We start from the raw sequence: 20,884 nt of genomic DNA, 5'->3' as shown, positions 1-20,884 counted from the left end.
GAGACCCTACACCTGCACGGCCGCCATTACGTACACTTTAATATACATGTCCACGGCCGCCAAAGTCCTTGCCCACGGCCGCAGGTTGCGCACAGCTGTGCTAGAGTCTTAACTAGGAAAACAAAATCCAAGCACATCACCCCAGTCTTAGCGTCACTACACTGGTTACCGGTGCCATTTAGAATTGACTTTAAAATCCTGCTTATGGTTTACAAAGCCTTCAATAATCTGCTCCATCTTATCTTTCAGAAGGCCCGTCACCTTACACTCCAAATTGTAACCTTAGATCTTCAAATGAGGGTCGGCTTAGAATTCCAAGAGCTAAACTTAAAAGAAGTGGTGGGGCGGCCTTCTGCTGTTATGCACCTCAAATCTGGAAGAGCTGATTGATAGGAATTCACCAGGATAATACGGTGGAGCTCTTTAAAACACTGCTAAAAACTCGATATTTGAACATGGCTTTCTCACAGCTTCATTTTAGCTTATTCCTGATACTCTGTATATGCATTTAATTATCATTATCATTATTGGTGGGTCTATAATCCATACTCACCCCTACTTTCTCTGCTGTTCTTTTTCTGGTTTTCTGTGAAGGTGATCTGCACCACCACCACCTGATCAGGGCACCGTGATGTCCTTACATTGATGGATTGAAGGCCAGAAGTCTACATGACCATCATCATCATCATCATCAAGTTCTTCCATGTGAACCCTGAATACCATGAGGACTGATTGAGGTCATTGATGTTAGGTAGAATGCCTAGAGGGGGCTGGGTGGTCTCGGCACCCCCGCAGATTTTTTTTTTCTCCAGCCATCTGGAGTTTTTTTGTTTTTTCTGTCCTCACTGGCCATCTGACCTTACTTTTATGTTAATTAGTGTTCCCTTATTTTAAATCTTATTTCTTTGGTCTTTTTTTCTCTTTCTTCATCCTGTAAAGCACTTTGAGCTCCATTGTTTGTATGAAAATGTGCTCTAGAAATAAATGTTGTTGCGGTTGTTGACTGTGCGGAGCTGCTGTTTCCATAGATGATATAATGCCAGCTCATTCTTTTGGAGATTCATTCCTGGCTGACGTAACTGGTCCAGCGCCACTGCAATAGCAACGTGTGTGCAGCTGACCACTACGATTACATTTGGAAAACTGGATGTTTCTGCGAGTTACGCTTTAATGTTTTGTAACTGCTGGCTCACTCTCCGAAACCGGCAGATACACCACCGGCAAGTTGAGGACGTTAGACTCAACAAGACATACTTCTTCCAAATAAACTTCCCCTCAATCGATGGTCAAAAATAAGCCAAAAAACAAACCACGTGTAAAATAATAAAGTGAGTATATATTGATAAAAAAAGAAATGAACAAACTCTGCGGTGGGTTGGCACCCTGCCCGGGATTGGTTCCTGCCTTGTGCCCTGTGTTGGCTGGGATTGGCTCCAGCAGACCCCCGTGACCCTGTGTTTGGATTCAGCGGGTTGGAAAATGGATGGATGGATATATATATATATATATATATATATATATATATATATATATATATATATATATATATATAGTAGCAGTAGATGTCTTTGTCCACCTCTCGGACCCTTAGGTACCACTCCAAACACGAAGTAAAAGCACAATACTCTTTTATTTTGTATTCACGTGCACAAAGCACCCTCCACTCCACACTCATATAATTACAATAAACTCTCAATAACAATTCTCTCCTCCTCTTCCAGACACTTGCCACCCTACCTCCCAGCTCAGCTCAACGTCTGGGCTTTCCCCGGAGTCCTTTATACCCCCTGACCCGGAAGTGGTTCCTGTTCAAACCCCATAAGTCCTTATTCCTTCCAGGTCAGGGTAATCAGTCCTTTTCTTCACCCCGGGAGCACGTCGTTTCTTCCCGTCATGTGACCATGACGTACTCCCGGGTTAAAGGGCACAAACAAGCCTCTGAGTCCCCCTACAGCGACTCCTGGTGGCCCCCAAGGTATCCAGCAGGGCTGTGTATAAAAACTACATAGTCCATGAGGCCCTGCTGGAACTCGGGGCACGTCCATGCTGTTGGGAGAGCTCCTCCTGGCGGCCTGTCGGTGAGGGCCGTAATATGTAGCTGGCCATTCATCACAATATATATATATATATATATATCTCATACCCCAACCAATCTCGACATCACATTCAACCCCAAAAGTGTCCAGTGGAAAGTACTAAATAATAAAAAGAAAAAGTGCAGCACCAAGTTAATATACAATACAAACCCTCAACCCCACACTGGACACGAACTCACTAAGACACACAGAAAGCACAAAACGCACATTTAAGCTTACTGCGACCTTCACCTTTCTTTATTTTCAGATATTGTGTGATGGGCACAGGTGAGCTGGTCACATGGCGGCTTGTTTTGTGTCTCCTTATTGTTTGGGTGCTAATTAAGGAAAAAGAAACAACTAAGGGGTCTGAGTCAAGTGAATTAAATATAAGGTGTAAAGAAAAGACACAACTGCACATAAAGGTTTGGGGGTTCCGGCCCCATATACTGTAAAGAAGTTGCAGATTTAGGTTATACAGTCCAGAGTACAATCACTTGTCAACTGCTGAACAACAATATGGCTTGATGGGGGAACATTTATAGAGGGGACCGGAATTAGACAGAGGAATGCTGGGTAGCGAGTAGTGGTGAATTCTGGGATACTGACGTCATCAGAGGGAAGGAAGATGCAGAAGTGGAGGAACGGGAGGCAGATCAGGGTGTCGTCGTTTCTTTCTTTCTAGGAAATAAAGAGAAAAAGGTTAGTTGCCTGTCTGTCCCGTATGGCTTTCGGATTTCGCGCTACTACCTGGGTCGTTCTGCGACTCCCCATGCTCGCGTGCGTGACAGGGCCCCCCCCTCAGCCCAGCCCCATCGGGGCGGGCGGACCGGACCGAGAGGTCGTGAACCCGGGAGAGGGCGTCGGCATTGGCCTGAAGGTTACCCCGCCTATAAGTGATGGTAAACTTGTATGGCTGAAGGTCCAAAAACCACCTGGTGACCCAGGGATTCGACTCCTTGTGTAACGCCATCCACTGGAGGGCCGCATGGTCCGTCATAAGGGTGAACTCCCGGCCCAGCAGGTAGTACCTCAGATGTGTAACCGCCCACTTGATGGCCAGGGCTTCCCTCTCCACTGCCGCATACCTGGTCTCCCGGTCCAACAGTTTCCGGCTCAGGTAGAAAACGGGGTGCTCGACACCATCGATGCTCTGGCTCAGCACTGCGCCTAGGCCTGTGTCCGAAGCATCGGTCTGGAGAAGAAACGGAAGTGAAAAATCAGGTGTGTTTAATACAGGTGCCGAGGTTAGGGCTGCTTTCAAGTCACTGAATGCCCGCTCTGCTGTTGGATCCCATACCACATACAATGGAGCCCCCTTTCTTGTCAGGTTAGTCAAGGGTGCTGCCCTTTCAGAGAAACGGGGCACAAACCGGCGATAGTACCCCACCAACCCCAAGAAAGCCTGCACCTCTCTCTTGGTATTCGGACGGGGCCATTCCAGGATGTCTTTAATTTTGGAGCATTGTGGCTTCACCTGTCCTCGCCCCACTAGGTAGCCTAAATATTTGGCCTCCTTCAACCCAAAAAAACATTTCCGCGGGTTTATATGGAGACCGGCTTTCGCTAATGTGGCCAGGACAGCATACACCTGCACGATATGTTCCTCCCAGGTGCCGGAATAGATGACGATGTCATCCAGATAGGCGGCACAATAGGACTGGTGGGGTCGTAGCACTCTGTCAACCAGACGCTGGAAGGTTGCAGGTGCCCCGTGCAGCCCAAATGGGAGAACCTTATAGTGCCAATGTCCGCTAGGGGTACTGAAGGCGGTTTTCTCCTTTGTGGATGCCGTTAAGGGAATTTGCCAGTACCCTTTGGTCATGTCAAGAGTAGTCAAGTATTGAGCCGTACCCAAACGCTCAATAAGGTCGTCTATCCGGGGCATAGGGTAGGCATCAAACTTGGAGACCTGATTTAGACGTTTAAAGTCATTACAGAACCTCCAGGAGCCGTCCGGCTTAGAGACGAGGACGATAGGACTGAACCACGGGCTGTGACTTTCCTCAATGACGTCCAAGTCCAACATCCGCTGGATCTCTAGTTCGACCTCTGCGCGCTTTGCCTCCGGGAGGCGATAGGCTCTTTCCCTGACTACCACCCCGGGATCCGTACTGATGTCGTGCTCAATCAGCGCGGTGTGGCCCGGTGTCTCACTTACCACCTCAGGGATGGCTAGGATAGCTTGCTCCAGCTCCTGGCGTTGGGACGATGACAAATCCGGACCGAGGTTAAGTGGCATGTTCTTTGAAAACAGGGAGAGGGTTGTACCGGAGATCAGGGCCTCTTCCTGAACTCTCCACGGCTTCAATAATTTCACGTGATACACCCTTTCGCGTGGTCGGCGATTTGGTTGTCGGACCAAATAATCAACCAGCCCCTTTCGCTCTATAACCTCGTAAGGCCCTAGCCAATGTGCCAATAATTTGGAGTGGGAGGATGGTACGAGCACCATCACTCGATCCCCAGGCTGGAATTCCCTGAGGGTGGAGTTCTTATTGTAGCAGCGCGCCTGTGCAGCTTGAGCACGCGTCAGGTGATCTTTGAGAATCGGCCTGATGTGGGTTAGCCTATCACGCAGTTGCGCGATATACTCCACTCCTTCCTTAACTATGTCCAATAGTCCCTGGGGTTGGCATCCATACAATAACTCAAACGGGGAAAAGCCCGTGGAAGCTTGGGGCACCTCCCGGTATGCAAAAAGCACGAGGGGCAAAAGCTGATCCCAATTCCTACCGTCCGCGCTGACTACTTTGCGTAGCATTTGCTTAAGCGTCTGATTAAATCGCTCGACTAATCCGTCGGTCTGGGGATGGTAAACAGACATCTTAAGATGCTTTATCTGCAGTAACTTGGCCACCTCCCTAAACATATCCGAAGTAAAGGGAGTACCCTGGTCCGTGAGGACTTCTTTGGGTATTTCCACTCTGGAAAAGAAAAGTACTAGTTCCCGTGCGATTGTTTTAGTAGTAGCGGAGCGCAGCGGAACTGCCTCTGGGTAACGAGTTGCGTAGTCTACCGTGACCAAGATATATTTATGGCCGCGGCTTGAAGGCTCCAGGGGACCCACAATGTCCACCCCGATTCTTTCGAAGGGAATATCGACAAGGGGAATTGGCACAAGAGGAGCTTGAGCCCTCCTAGGGATCTGGCGAATCTGACAGTCCGGGCAGGATTGACAGAAGCGCCGGACCTCCTCGTTAATACCGGGCCAATAAAATCGGAGCTTTATCCTCTTCAACGTTTTCTCGTCCCCTAGATGGGCGCCTAAGAGATGGGCATGCACTAGTTCACACACCTCCCGCCAGTAGGTCCGTGGGACTAGCAACAACTTCCGCATCTCGCCTTCGTGAGTCGCGACTCGGTACAACAGATCATTTTCAAGAATAAAGTAGGGCTCCTGTGGTGTGGGATCGCTTGACAAATGGCCGTTCACAGCAACCACAGCATTTCTGGCAAACTTCAGGGAATCATCGTTCCACTGCTTGCGTTTAAAGGAGGCCGGTGTAGCCCTATACTGAAGCTCCACCCGGCTTAGGGGATCGTCCGTCGCTGAATAGGGGTCGGTGCCCCGGCTCGGGCCCTCACCCGAAGGTTCCTGAGAACCTTCCCCCTGGCGACCTACGTCATCATTGTTTGCCGCATGGCACGGCGTGCCTCTTTGGTTTGCTCACAGCTAGACCCAAGTTATTACAAGGAGTGGATTTAGTCTTGCCGCATTTTATCTTTGACCAGTCGTGCCCTAGTATCACTGGGAAGGGGGGTTCCAGAAGAACAGCGACCGCCAGTTGAATCACCTCTCCCTTCCAAGCAATAAAACAGTTTGCGGCTCTGTACGCCCTGGTCTCCCCATGCACACAGGTAACCCTTAAGTGTTGACTTATCCACTGTCGCGGCAAAACATAACGGTGAGCAACAATTGATATATTGCTCCCGGAGTCAAACAATGCTCTCACCGAGTGCCCATTTACCAACACCACTCCCACATTCGGAACAGCGAAGGGATGCGACAAAGCACTATACCTTTCTGACAGGGCCACGCTGCAATCCATTGCCTCCACATGTAGGGGACAGGCTGGTAAAATGTGGCCGAGCTCACCGCACTTGAAACAGCGCGGCGGGGCTGGCTTCTCCCGGGGCTTTACTGGTGTTTCCGCCGCACGGCGGCTGGGCTCGGGGTGGCTAGCGCGTCCCTGTTGGGCTCCACGAGCCGGCCGATCCACCCCTCCGGATCAGTGAACCACGAGCTGACGCTCCAAGACCTCTAGGAGGCCTTTCATATCCTTGTAGGGGTGCCTCCGGACCTGCTGGGCGAGATAATCTGGCATGGCGTTTATGAGGCCCTCGCACGCTACCTGTTCCACGACCTTTCAAGCGTGGGGTCCTTCTGGCCGTAGCCAACGGCCCATTTTGCCCCAAAATTCAAAGGCTCGCGCTCTGGCCGGGCCTTCAGGATCGAAGCGCCACAGCCTCCACTCACTCGCCTGCTGGTCCGGCGTGACGCCATAGCGGCTGAGGATTTCGGTTTTCAGATTGTCATAACTCGCGGCCTCCTCCTCGGGGAGATCGTAGTAAGCCCGCTGCGCAGCGCCCTTCAGGTACGGCACTAAGATGGACGCCCAGTTCGATCGCGGCCACTGGTTCCGAGAGGCAGTCCTCTCAAATATTCCTAGGTATGATTCAATATCATCCGCCTCCGAAAGCGGGACAATAGGCGGAGGCGGGGGCCGTGCAGGCTCTGGTCTTACCGCATCCGGTGAGTCGAGCCTAGCCGTGGTTTCTTCCAGTTTTCACTGTGTCGCGGGATGCTCTACCTGTAGCTTCTGAAGCTGGGTTGCCAAAGTCGTTAGCACCGTGTTCAGGTCCTGTCCTTCACTCATTATTCGGACGTTTAGTATCCTGCCGACTACGCCACTGTAAAGAAAAGACACAACTGCACATAAAGGTTTGGGGTTTCCGGCCCCGTATACTGTAAAGAAGTTGCAGATTTAGGTTATACAGTCCAGAGTTCAATCACTTGTCAACTGCTGAACAACAATATGGCTTGATGGGGGAACATTTATAGAGGGGACCGGAATTAGACAGAGGAATGCTGGGTAGCGAGTAGTGGTGAATTCTGGGATACTGACGTCATCAGAGGGAAGGAAGATGCGGAAGTGGAGGAACGGGAAGCGGTTCAGGGTGTCGTCGTTTCTTTCTTTCTAGGAAATAAAGAGAAAAAGGTTAGTTGCCTGTCCGTCCCGTATGGCTTTCGGATTTCGCGCTACTACCCTGGTCATTCTGCGACTCCCCATGTGCGCGTGCGTGACAAAGGCAAAAGAAGTTAATTAGCAGTAGAAAAACTGGGCACTAATTAAGAAGACGTTTAGAATGAAAACCTGCAGCCACTGTGGCCCTCCAGGACTGGAGTGTGACATCCCATGATCTAACAGAAGGGAACATCACACATGTCACCACAGTGCCTTAATGAAAGTCATTGTCTTTAAGGAAAAATAATCTTTGAAGAAATAATAAAATGGTTAGAATAGTAACGAGTAGTGAACGACACCCAGGAAAGTGTAAAAAGAGGTTTTAGGTTCAAGGACTGTGCAACAAACGGTACCACAAAAACGAACAAAATATTTTTCTTTTCTTATTGTTTTTTTCAAGAGCAAAAAAAAAAAAATAGTATTCACTTTTTAAAAAAATCTTATCTATCTTTCTAATGATGTTCTAAGGTTGAATTTTCTTTTGTAACTTGTTACATTTGTTTTTATTCATGACATAGAAACTACAAATCAAAGATTATTCCACTGTAAAGCAGTAGAAAAAGTGTTAACGTTAACATTATTCAAAGTTATTGTCTGTTTTTACCTGTATTTTTATTACTCTTTAATATTATTTTTTGTATCAGTATGCTGCTGCTGGAGTATGTGAATTTCCCCTTGGGATTAATAAAGTATCTGTCTATCTAGAAAGTTTTGGGGGCTCTGTAAACAAATGGCTTGTCAAAAACACCTTGACTTCCTTTATTTCATTGAAATATGTTACCTCTTTTCAATTTAGAACATACTGAATGTCATAATTGTTTATATACTATTTATTTATTTATTTATTTATAATAAAGATTGTAAATCTATAAAAACAAAACCGGGGGGTATTTTTCGTACGTGGATTACTCGTTTAGCCAGATGTAATTGTTGTCGATTTGGCCTGATCCTGGATCTGTCGGTTTTTTGAAACTCTTGCTGAATGTGTTGTCATAGCAACACATCCTAATCCTCAAACCTGCTCGATGTAAACAAGGATTAGTTTACACACGTGATCAGTGACGGTGCGTGGAAGTCATCCAGTCAGGGCTTCGCCGTTCATGAATGAGCGATCAATTGATATTGGTGCGCAAATTATACGAAGAGAATTTCATATAGAGAGGGTTTTGCGCGATCGGCAAGATCCTTTATTGCTCCTGAAGGAAATTCTGTACGAAAGATACCGCTTTAGCCAAGAGGGAATATTGTACCTCAAAGATTTATTAGCTCCACATATTCGAAGTCAAACTCGGTGAAGTCAGGCTCTCACAACCACACAGACAGTAGGCATTGCTTTGAGGTTTCTTGCAAGCAACACTTTTTTATATTCTGTAGGCGATGCGGAACATCTATCAAAAAGTGCAGTTTGCCAGGCAATTCGTAAAGTCTGTTTGGCTCTGAAATATTTCCTTCAGGTTTTCATTGTGTTTCCTGGACACCTGCGTGTGCAGACAATAAAAGAGGCGTTTCATGCCATTGCAGGTAGGTAATACACAGGCTAAAACACCCACAGTACCATGAAGAATCTCACAATCAGCCTAACATTCTCATTACCAGGATTTCCAAATGTGATTGGGGCACATGGGACTGATCAGAGTGGAGTTTGATCAAACATTATTTGGAAAATGTACCTCTCCTCCTGATGAATAATCAGACACAGTGTCTTCATCAAATATTTGACCTTCGTCAATATCTCGTTGGTCAGACACAGGTTCAAGGGATATGACATTCCCTGCAACTGACCCAACAAAAAAAAAGAGGGCTATATGGAACATACCTGTGGCACACATGGAGGACAAATATATGCAATGACCATCCTTTACCTGAAATGAAGTGACCACTGCATCCTGCCACTGGTTCTGAGGAGGAGCTTCCCCCTGGAATGCCCTCAGAAACAGGGCGATGGGCATTTTCCTGGAGAGCCAACTCTTCTTCAGGGGTTAGGTCTGCACCGCGTGGACCTCCACCTGTTTTTTGCTTGTCTGCCTTCTTATTAGCTTTAAAATTAATGTTTTTTATATTATATATGATTCTTTATGTCAACAATTCTTTAAATAGTTATATACCAATATTTACCAGTTTGAAGTATATTCTTGTACTTCACTTTAACCTGTTCCCATGTTCTCCTTGTGCTCACGTTTGATCTGGATTATGACATATTAAATAATAATTAATCTGACACATAGGGAATGAAACGCTGCATTCACTAAGTACAATGCACACTACTTAGCATTTAATTTTTTCGGCCACTTTTTGCCAGCCGTCTTTTCTGGTCTGGGCTGCTTTTGCAGTGTTACCCCTTGTGTATATTAAATCTTAAACTTCTTCATGTCCTTCGAATAAAAGGTCTTGCGCCGCGTGTGTGAAAAAAAAATGCGCCCGTTCTTTCGTCATTTTGTTACAGCCTATCAAAGACTTGCTGATCATGTTTTCTAGACTCAATATATATGGGCTTTTCACTCAGCGCGGGCGCGCGCATTCATCTCGGATGATTAGGTCCGGCTCGACTAATCTAATACATGGCAGCATTTGAAAAACCGACCTATCCCGTATGAGTGTCACCGCCATTAATTCATCCAAGATGAGGCATCTGATCACGGATGATTTAAGCGACGTACGGAAAATACCCCCCAGATTTTTCACGTAACTGCATTAAACCGGCGGCAATCAACACAAAAACGCCATTCTCCTGATTTCTTGTTACCCAAAGCAACAGGGGAGCACCAAGGAGAATCTGATGGCTCAATAATTCCAGAATACAACATCTCGGGGGTATTTTCCGTACGTCGCTTAAATCATCCGAGATCAGATGCCTCATCTTGGATGAGTTAATGGCGGTGAAACTCATCCAGGATAAGTCGGTTTTCTGCCAGGTATCTGCCAGGAAACTGCACTGCCAGGTATCAACAGAGTCCCGTGGCCAAAGTCAATCTGAGCCTGGGTTATAGTCAAAAAGTCTACACCCAAGATGCAAGCATCTCTAATTTTTGCTACCCAACCAGGGAATGTCCAAACATGCCCTCCTATTCTTAGAAGAGCGGTGGTCCGGCCCTCCATCATAGCATGCTCGCCCGTGTCGTTAACAAATTGGCTGGGAATGGCTTGTAGAGAGCAGTTTTTAGGTAGCAGATCGCGTCGCACTACAGTAGACGGAGCCCCGGTATCTATCAAAGCCTTCACATCAGTGTCCCAAATTCGAATAGGCAAATGACAATAATCTCCACAGGGATCACCGACTCGTCCTAGCCTGCATTTATTGTCGGTTGCAGCGGGACTACTAAACGGTCCACTGACAGACGGAGGAGATCGCTCCTCCCCCACACTATGCGACTCTTCTATCCCCACCCCACCCCCCCGGTAAACGTTAACATTATACAAAGTTATTGTCTGTTATACCTGAATTTTTATCACTCTTTAATATTTTTTTATCAGTATGCTGCTGCTGGAGTATGTGAATTTCCCCTTGGGATTAATAAAGTATCTATCATTCTATCTACCTGTCCGTTTCCTGGTATTTCTCTGGAGCCCAGAGTAGTTGCTGGACGGAAAGGACAAAATTAAAGAAAATGCCCGGGTTGGCCACAGCGCCAGCAAGTAGGAGGTGTAGAGGCTGAAGATGATGTTCTCATCATCTTTATTATTTATTTATCGATTTATAATAAAGATTGTTAATCTATATAAAAAAAGAGAATCGCAACTTTAAAAATAATCCTTCCTCCGCACAGTAGATGGCAGCGTTTATCTAGTTGGTGTCATTCTTCTCCGCGCGGCTCAGCGAGTCGCTCTTTGATGACGTAATGTATTTCTTTTTTTTTTTAATTCTGCCGGCGGGTTTCCCGGACTGCGACACGAGACACTGGTCTTCAAAAGACAAACAGAAAAAAAGAAAAATTAAAGAATCGAGGAGAAGTGTCGGTAAGCAACGTGATCATCGAGCTGGGGAGGGAGTAGCGGGTGGGCAGCGTTTACCTAGTTGGTGTCACTCTTCTCTGAGCGGCCCAGGGAGTCGCTCTTTGATGACGCGTTCTGTTTCTCTTTTTTTTTTTATTCTGCCGGCGGGTTTCCCGGACTGCGACACGAGACACTGGTCTTCAAAAGACAAACAGAAAAAAAAGAAAAATTAAAGAATCGAGGAGAAGTGTCGGTAAGCAACGTGAGCATCGAGCTGGGGAGGGAGTAGCGGGTGGGCAGCGTTTACCTAGTTGGTGTCACTCTTCTCTGCGCGGCCTAGGGAGTCGCTCTTTGATGACGCGTTCTGTTTCTCTTTTTTTTTTTTATTCTGCCGGTGGGCTTCCTGGACTGCGACACGAGACACTGGTCTTCAAAAGACAAACAGAAAAAAAAGAAAAATTAAAGAATCGAGGAGAAGTGTCGGTAAGCAACGTGAGCATCGAGCTGGGGAGGGAGTAGCGGTTGGAAAATGATAAAATAGGAGAGCAGGACGTGAACAAGAATGGCGATGAGATAAAATAAAATGAAAAGGACAGCTTATGAGCGATGAATGAGGTGAAAGAAAGAGGGAATCCCGGCAGTCGGTGCAAATGTAGAAGGGCTTATGGAATTTATATTAAAAAGTGAAACTTGTATTATTATTATTTTTTTATGTGTACATTTCTGAGTGCTTAAAAACACATCTGAAGCACTTTCGTTTAAAGAAGCCAGTTAAGACGTCGTAAACTTGCGGTCTGGCTCGACGGGTCTCAAAGTGGGGTCGCCTGAAGCGGCTCGGCTCGCCTGTAAAAAGCACATTCTCTGACGGCAGACAGGGCTTCATTTATTACGACTTTATTCTGGCATTTTGTTCACGCAGCGGTGTTCTATTGATGGTAAACATTCATTTCTTCAAATGTACTCAGCGATGAAAATAGAAAAAGTGGGTCATGTTAAAAAAAAATCAAGAGAAAGATTCCATGTCATCTCTAAATGACAAATCCGATAGATCGACTGGAATGATTTGCACAAGAAGGCGATAATAAACGTACGACAACGGACAAGCGCATATCAGAAAAGAAAGTGGACGTCAAGCGGAATCCCTGCTCACTTATTGATGGTGAACTCTTATCCACTTAATGTTTTCTGTTAAGAATTCTACGCCCATGTCAGCTTTAAAACATTAAACTTAAGTAACGTTACAAAATAATCATCTTTAATAAAATCCCTGTGTGCGTCCAGGTGTCCGTCTGTGTGTGTCTTCTGGTGAAGTGCGCATGCGCGGGGCACGGAGCTATGCGCGATATTACTGTCAGAGAAAGTTACAAGCGTTTTACGGAAATACAAACCAGTATTACTGCGAGAGGAAATTAAAGGTACACAATACAGTGACGCGTATTACAGCCACATACAAGCCAGTATTACTGTCAGAGGAGATTAAAGGAATATTACCGACGCGCACGCCTGTAGTTAGTTTTAATTAACTTGACTCAGACCCATTAGTTCCTTCTATTTCCTTAATTAGCAGCCAAACCATAATGAGACATAAAATGAGCAAACAGGTGATCAGCTAACCACATTATCTGAAAATAAAGAAAGATGAGGGTCTCGGTAAGGTTGATCTCTCAGGCCAATAATCAGAAACAGAAAATCAACAGTTTGGGAAATGTCTGCTGTAGCAGAAAGAGTGCAGCAGCAAGCCTAGGAATTAAGTAACGGTTTTAACTCTTTTAGGGCTAATTTTTTTTTTGTTTCTTTTCTCCCAGAGCTGAATATTTTTACAAAAACTAACTTTTTTTAAAAAAAGAACACAAAGCAATTGAAACCAACAAAAAATATTTCCTTTTGACAAATGTTACTGTCTTGCATGTTGTATGAGCCTGCACACTCTATGATTTCACATACATATCACATACATTTTACACAGCAAAGTCTGATCTCGCTCAAAGCAGCCAATTTCAGTCATTGCCACATTGCACTCCTTACAATACGTGTTGCTTTGGTGCTTACTTTTCAATTGTCTGTTGCTGCACTTTCTCACATATATTGTTAGTGTGTACTGTAGAGAGACAAGTCACCCGTTTGCCATCGTGCCATGCCACTGCCACCAAGTTTTCTGCCTGCATGAAAACCGTATTGTCACCTCTTTTCCTCTTTAGCCTGTCTGGCTTCATGTGTCTCCTGTTCACCCTCACTGTGCCACAAGCTCCAATTCCTCTGCTCTGTAGCTCCATGAACAATTCAGGTCATGTATAAAAATTGTCCAAATGTACACAACATGACCCAAATGTTCATAGCCCTGAAGCAGCTCCAGCACAACCTGACTTGTCGAGGGACAGTTCTCTCTTTGTAAGAAATACTTTCCTGTCTATGTGATTACTTTCAGGCGGAAACCAGTGTTTGCTTCTGCCAGTACAAAATCCTTTATGCCATACTTTGTGGGCTTGTCTGGCATATATTTGCAGAATAAAAGGTGTCCCTTTTATTTTATCATAGATTCATGCAGAGACAAATCACGGTCAGGCTGATCAAATTGTTTCTATGTTGGTTCCACAATGTCAAGCAGGGGCTGAACTTTATGCATGGCGTTATAGCCTGGCTCACCCCATGGGATTTGCTTCTGTTTATTACAGAAGTGAATAAAACTTTGCAGCATCACGTACCTATCACAACGCTGTATAACCTGTCCAAAACCACCAGGGGACAAAACACATTTGGACCAATGCTCCCTGAAGTTATATCACCAGTTCTGTCCCATCTCTATTTGTAATGCCACAGCACGCTTCATCTCGTCTTTCGTTGTGGGTTTTCACTTTGGAAAATGAGAATGTGATGCAAGCGCAGCCCGCGATTCAAAAAATTTCTCTGCCAACCTGTTTGTCTCGTCTGACAGTAGCTGAAAACCAGCATCAGGAGAGAGCAGCCTGAAGTAGTTCAGCAGCTGGTGATCTGTTGTGTCCAACAGCAAGCCATGCCGTCTTGTGAAGTCCGGTAGCCAGTTTGGCTCCCACGGATCAATGTCTGTGTATTCCTCCCATGCGAACCTTGCCGTAGGTGCATCGGCTACGTGAATGCGCTCAGCTGGCATCGGATCAGCTGGCACGGCATCGGCTGGTGTCTGATCAGCTGATGCCGGCTTCTCACTCTCTTGCTCGATCTCCTGATCACTGCCAATAAAATCCGAATCTGAAAAATCAGAGTCCGACTTCGTGATAATGCGCAAAACATTGTCTGCCGAGTGTTTTCTTTTCTGCACTCGCTTCGCTCCCTTGTGACGTGTCGATGCCATCTTGCCATTGTTTACATTTTGCAACTCACGCACACACAAGGATTAGTCGCTGAGTCAACGAGTCTAGCATTCCTCCAAGCACAGAGGGAATGCCTGTGACGTGACAGTGAGTTTTGTCGCCATTAACAGCTGATTGTCGCCCTCCATCCCTGGATGTCGACTTTTGTCGACATTCGCCCTCAACCCCTCCTGTCGACAAAAGTCGACATCCGCCCTAAAAGAGTTAATTAACAGCAAGAATTGGCTTCTCATTAAGAAACTGGTTGAAGTGAAATTGGTTGGAGTTTGAAACCCCAGTTTAGCTGGTCATCTGTTGGCTTGTTTCACATCACATTTCTGTTTGGCTGCCATTAAATGAAGAAAATAATCAATTCAGAGGACTGAATCCTTAAAAACAGGGCTATTAAAATGAAGGGAAAAGGAGTTAATTAGCAGTGTAAACTGGTCAACTGGTTAGGAAAAGAGTTAGAATGAAAACCAGCAGCCACTGTGGCCCTCCAGGCCCGGAGTTTGACCCCTGTGCGCTAACCACACGTTACTTCTTAACAATCAGTAGATGACAATGTCTGCTGAACAAACCCGGTGTCGCTAGCTAAGTGGAGGCGAGGTGCGCTCCAACACGTGGCGAGAGGAATAGCAACTCAAACAGAGGCTGGCGAGTGAATGAGGAAGGCTCCGCCCCCCTGCTGTCGGCCCACAGCCACGCTGTTGGATTTGCATAAATACATTGGGACCGCAAGAGAACTCTGGTACTTGGTGCGATGGGAGAACTCACAAAATCAACCGGAAAGTTCAAGCAAATTGTAGAAAACATCTATCCGTCATCCAACCCGCTATATCCTAACTACAGGGTCACGGGGGTCTGCTGGAGCCAATCCCAGCTAGCACAGGGTGCAAGGCAGGAACAAACCATGGGCAGGGTGCCAGCCCACCGCAGGGCACACACTAGGGACAATTTAGAATCGCCAATCCACCTCACCTGCATGTGTTTGGACTGTGGGAGGAAACCCATGCAGACACGGGGAGAACATGCAAACTCCACACAGGGAGGACCCCGGAAGCGAAATTAAATCTAAATCTAAATCCGTTAAGTAATTCTCTCATGAAAAGCGGACGGACACACAGACGGAACGCACTTGGACCACGAAAATTTTAAAACCGTTTCTTAGTGAGCATCCTATGGGCCAAGGGTAACCTACATTCCAAATGTCAAGTCCTGGTGGTTCAGGAGATTTCGTGATGAGTGAGTCAGTGATATTTGGCTTTTATATATATATAGATAGGTCATGGAGCAACGGGTGGTAATAATATCAGTCAGTCAGTCAGTCATTGTCCAACCCGCTATATCCTAACTACAGGGTCACGGGGGTCTGCTGGAGTCAATCCCAGCCAGCACAGGGCACAAGGCAGGAACAAATCCCAAGTAGGGTGCCAGCCCACCGCAGGGCACACACTAGGGACAATGTAGAATCGCCAATCCACCTAACCTGCATGTGTTTGGACTGTGGGAGGAAACCCACGCAGACACGGGGAGAACATGCAAACTCCACGCAGGGAGGACCCGGGAAGTGAAACCAGACAGGTCTCCATACTGCAAGGCAGAAGCGCTACCACTGCGCCACCATGCCGCCATTAGTAATAATATTTTCCATTAAAATACTGCAAAGCAGTACTTACTCGCTCTTAAATATGACGGGCTGTACCTGGATGTATGACAGTTCTTGTCTTGCCGAGTTGCATACGAAACGTGAAATTTTAATTTCGGTTTTGAATAAATTCACTTAGTTACAGTGAAATCGGATGACAAATAAGTAAGGAAAAGGAACAACATTTCTGATAAACTGCCTACTCACCAAGAAGATGGAGCTGAATTCAAAAGATGAAGTGAAAAGGCCACGTTGGACAGACAAAAGCCAAGAACTCGAAAGGTTGCTTTCTATTCTCGTCAATGGCTGCGTTGTTTCTTACCGGAACGGAAGTGAAGATTTGGCAAATGCCGATTGGTGTACAGCTTTCAAATTTTACCAATGATAAGGGGATTTAGACCCATTGTCAAAATTTTATAAATTGCTAGTGGACAGTCCATGGCACGTTAAGAATGAGGACATGTTCGGGGGGAATGAGGACGGCGGGCAGCCCTACCATTATAAGAAGAGGGAGCCGACCCGCAGCGTCACACACTGACTCTGTCCGTCAGCTAATTAATATCTGTGATGGCTAGCAAGCGTGACTGTGTATGTGTCAGTGCTGAACGTGTTCTCTTCTGACGTCTCTTTCTGTTGTTCTCACTGTAATTGAGGTGTGGCATAGCAGCACATCACAGGCCGACTCTCTTCGAAGTGGTGGTCTTAGTTTAAGTTGAATCAAGACTTTGGATCGATCTCTGTCACATTTTGACTGAACAACAGCCAGTGTTAATTGACTCCAAATGCCAAAAGCCCGAATTATGAAGCTTTTGGCCCTTTCCCTGTTCTTTGCTTTGTCTCGGCCAGTTGAACTTTGTCTCTTTATCAAGTAGGTTTTCACTCCAAATCTGCTGAGATCTTCTAAATTTAACACGGATTGTTCAAATCACACTTAGAAACTTAGTTGGCAGTTTTCTGTGTTCGTGAAACCAAGAAATGTGCTCAAGTTCTTTCCAGAGACTTTACGCAGCAATTATTTTGCTTCTCTTTTGACAGATAAAATAAAGGAGACTCCTTTCCGTGCATTGAGGCGTCTAATGGCCTTCAGGAAGGAGCTGTCCAAGTGAGAAGGGGGTCTTAGAGGAGAAGTGCAGACGCTTGTCGGGAGAGAGAGAGAAGAGTTTAACACGGAGCATGGCCGCGTCCAGCGGTGATGACATGGACGAGAGGCTGGCGCACATTAAACAAGAGGACTGTGAAGGGGCCACGCCAGAGGATGCGATTGCGGAGGTGCAGGACCGCGGAGGAGGGATTTCAGTGTTTAAAGAGGAGGAGTGCAAGGGGGAGACGGTTGAAGTTAAAGTGGAGAATATCGAGGACCTCTTTCTGAGCCCTGAACTGCAATACCTAGAAACTGAAAATGTTGTCAAAGAAGAGATTTTTAAGGAAACTCGTTCTGGTTTGCAGTCCTGGGTCACTGATGTTGGACAACTGGCTACCCAGCAGGATTCTGTGGAACGGAAATCTGAGATGTTCGAGTTTGAGAAAAAAATGAATGAAGAAAATGGGAGAGAAGGCGAAGAGCAGAAATTGTTTGGGAGTGCCAGTATGGGTAAGTGATGTGATTTTTAAACACAGAAGGCAGCGTAACCGATCACAAGTACCAGTTCAGTCCTTATTGTCTTTGCAGTTTTAGCAGGTGAAAATGAGATTGAGATGTACAAAGAGAAAGCAAGCTTCTTGGGTACACAACAAGTAACGAGAGCTGACCTAACAAGTAATAAATTGTAAAGGTTTGTGCAAACCTGAAAGTGTCCTGACCTCATTTTAGGAGCAGACATCATCAATATGATCTTTAATGAAATGAAACGGTCATGTCCTCTTTCACATCTGTATTCTATCAGCTGTGCTGTAACTAGGGGACAGATGTGCATTAAAACAAAAATCCTAAAATCATTCCATCCATGCAGTGATTCTGGTCCAAAGGCTTCGGTCATCTCCTAAACGCTGTGCCCAGTGTCACCAGACGGAGTGGTTTGTGAGTGTGTAGATCATGGCCAGACTCGCATCCTCACACAGACTGACGTTTACTGAGAAAGTGGATTGGTAAAACACAGCACTGACCTTACGGCGATTATTATATGAAATACTTGCACAGAATACGTGGGAGAAGTCTAAGGGCTCGTTTATACTTCTCGCTCAGAATGCAGACGCATCACAGCTGCCACACGTACCCAGCGTTCATTTGACATGTCCTCTGAGCAGGTCCTCAGAAATTAACACGAGTTGCAGTACCAGCAAAAAATCGGGGGGATACAGTGTGATAAAAGTCGGAACGTGACGTCAGAGTCTCTGGTTACTATCTACACATGACAGGAAAACGCTTTGAGGATTGATGAATGGTTCAATGTCCTGAAACAAAATGCCGACATACAGATGCATTTGTGGTGCTTTTATATTCAAGCGTCGCTTATTCCTCATCGTAATGACACCGTACATTTTAAAATTGTGAATTTCCCCTTGGGATTAATAAAGTATATCTATCTATCTAATCCTGCCAACTACACTATCTATCTATCTATCTATCTATCTATCTATCTATCTATCTATCTATCTATCTATCTATCTATCTATCTATCTATCTATCTATCTATCTATCTATCTATCTATCTATCTATCTATCTATCTATCTATCTATCTATCTATCTATCTATCTATCTATCTATCTATCTATCTATCTATCTATCTATCTATGCTCACATACCATGTTTTTTTTCTGGGGCTTACTCCGGACCTGACGGAAGCGGCATGGAGCAATACATCACCACACACAGCACATTAAATGTATGATATTCCAACTCTCTGCACATTCACGATCCGTACATTATTACCTGATATCACTTTCATGATGAAATGCATTAAAGTATTCCCAGCGCATCACTTTTTCCACATTGTGTTATGTTACAGCCTTATTCCAAAATGGATTAAATTCAATTTTTCCTCAGAATTCTACACACAACACCCCATAATGACAACGTGAAAAAAGTTTACTTGAGGTTTTTGCAAATTTATTAAAAATAAACAAACTGAGAAATCCCATGTCCATAAGTATTCACAGCCTTTGCTCAATACTTTGTCGATGCACCTTTGGCAGCAATTCCAGCCTCAAGTCTTGTTGAATATGATGCCACAAGCTTGGCACACCTGTCCTTGGCCAGTTTGGCCCATTCCTCTTTGCAGCACCTCTCAAGCTCCATCAGGTTGGATGGGAAGCGTCGGTGCACAGCCATTTTAAGATCTCTCCAGAGATGTTCAACCAAATTCAAGTCTGGGCTCTGGCCTGGCCACTCAAGGACATTCACAGAGTTGTCCTGAAGCCACTCCTTTGATATCTTGGCTGTGTGCTTAGGGTCGTTGTCCTGCTGAAAGATGAACCGTCGCCCCAGTCTGAGGTCAAGAGTGCTCTGGAGCAGGTTTTCATCCAGGATGTCTCTGTACATTGCTGCAGTCATCTTTCACTTTATCCTGACTAGTCTCCCAGTCCCTGCTGCTGAAAAACATCCCCACAGCATGATGCTGCCACCACCATGCTTCACTGTAGGGATGGTATTGGCCTGGTGATGAACGGTGCCTGGTTTCCTCCAAACATGACACCTGGCATTCACACCAAAGAGTTCAATCTTTGTCTCATCAGACCAGAGAATTTTCTTTCTCATGGTCTGAGAGTCCTTCAGGTGCCTTTTAGCAAACTCCAGGTGGGCTGCCATGTGCCTTTTACTAAGGAGTGGCTTCCATCTGGCCACTCTACCATACAGGCCTGATTGGTGGATTGCTGCAGAGATGGTTGTCCTTCTGGAAGGTTCTCCTCTCTCCACAGAGGACCTCTGGAGCTCTGACAGAGTGACCATCGGGTTCTTGGTCACCTCCCTGACTAAGGCCCTTCTCCACCGATCGCTCAGTTTAGATGGCCGGCCAGCTCTAGGAAGAGTCCTGGTGGTTTCAAATTTCTTCCACTTACGGATGTTGGAGGCCACTGTGCTCATTGGGACCTTCAAAGCAGCAGAAATTTTTCTGTAACCTTCCCCAGATTTGTGCCTTGAGACAATCCTGTCTCGGAGGTCTACAGACAATTCCATCTGACTTCATGCTTGGTTTGTGCTCTGACATGAACTGTCAACTGTGGGACCTTATATAGACAGGTGTGTGCCTTTCCAAATCATCTCCAATCAACTGAATTTACCACAGGTGGACTCTAATGAAGCTGCAGAAACATCTCAAGGATGATCAGGGGAAACAGGAGGCACCTGAGCTCAATTTGACCTTCACAGCAAAGGCTGTGAATACTTATGTACATGTGCTTTCTCAATTTTTTTATTTTTAATAAATTTGCAAAAACCTCAAACTTTTTTCATGTTGTCATTATGGGGTATTGTGTGTAGAATTCGGAGGAAAAAAATGAATTTAATCCATTTTGGAATAAGGCTGTGACATAACAAAATGTGGAAAAAGTGATGCGCTGTGAATACTTTCCTGATGTACTATAGATAGAGATTATATATATATATATATATATATATATATATATATATATATATATATATATATATATATGGTTGAAATAGTTTACTGTAAAATAATGCAAAGAGTACGCGACACGTGTTTCGCCCTAATTCTGGG

General features: G+C 45.6%; 1 protein-coding gene across 2 annotated transcripts in view; it reads left to right on the top strand.

Moving 5' to 3' along the window:
• The first annotated feature begins 11,400 nt into the window (after positions 1 to 11,400).
• Positions 11,401 to 20,884, top strand: part of LOC127527737 (gastrula zinc finger protein XlCGF26.1-like) — a 16,049-nt gene continuing 6,565 nt past the window's right edge. The window contains exons 1-2 of one of the 2 annotated variants that reach the window (XM_051927446.1): positions 11,401 to 11,507; positions 17,264 to 17,819. In XM_051927446.1, the coding sequence (XP_051783406.1) occupies positions 17,402 to 17,819 (418 nt within the window). In that variant the 5' untranslated portion in view covers positions 11,401 to 11,507; positions 17,264 to 17,401. Of the gene's footprint in view, positions 11,508 to 11,651; positions 11,738 to 17,263; positions 17,820 to 20,884 lie in introns of those variants that run through there. The other variant, XM_051927447.1, reaches the window with a different exon arrangement.

The sequence above is a fragment of the Erpetoichthys calabaricus genome, chromosome 5 (genome assembly GCF_900747795.2).
Source record: "Erpetoichthys calabaricus chromosome 5, fErpCal1.3, whole genome shotgun sequence".
Taxonomy (NCBI): domain Eukaryota; kingdom Metazoa; phylum Chordata; class Cladistia; order Polypteriformes; family Polypteridae; genus Erpetoichthys; species Erpetoichthys calabaricus.
Note: the sequence above shows the minus strand (reverse complement) of the source record. Positions and strands in the feature narration are given on the sequence as shown.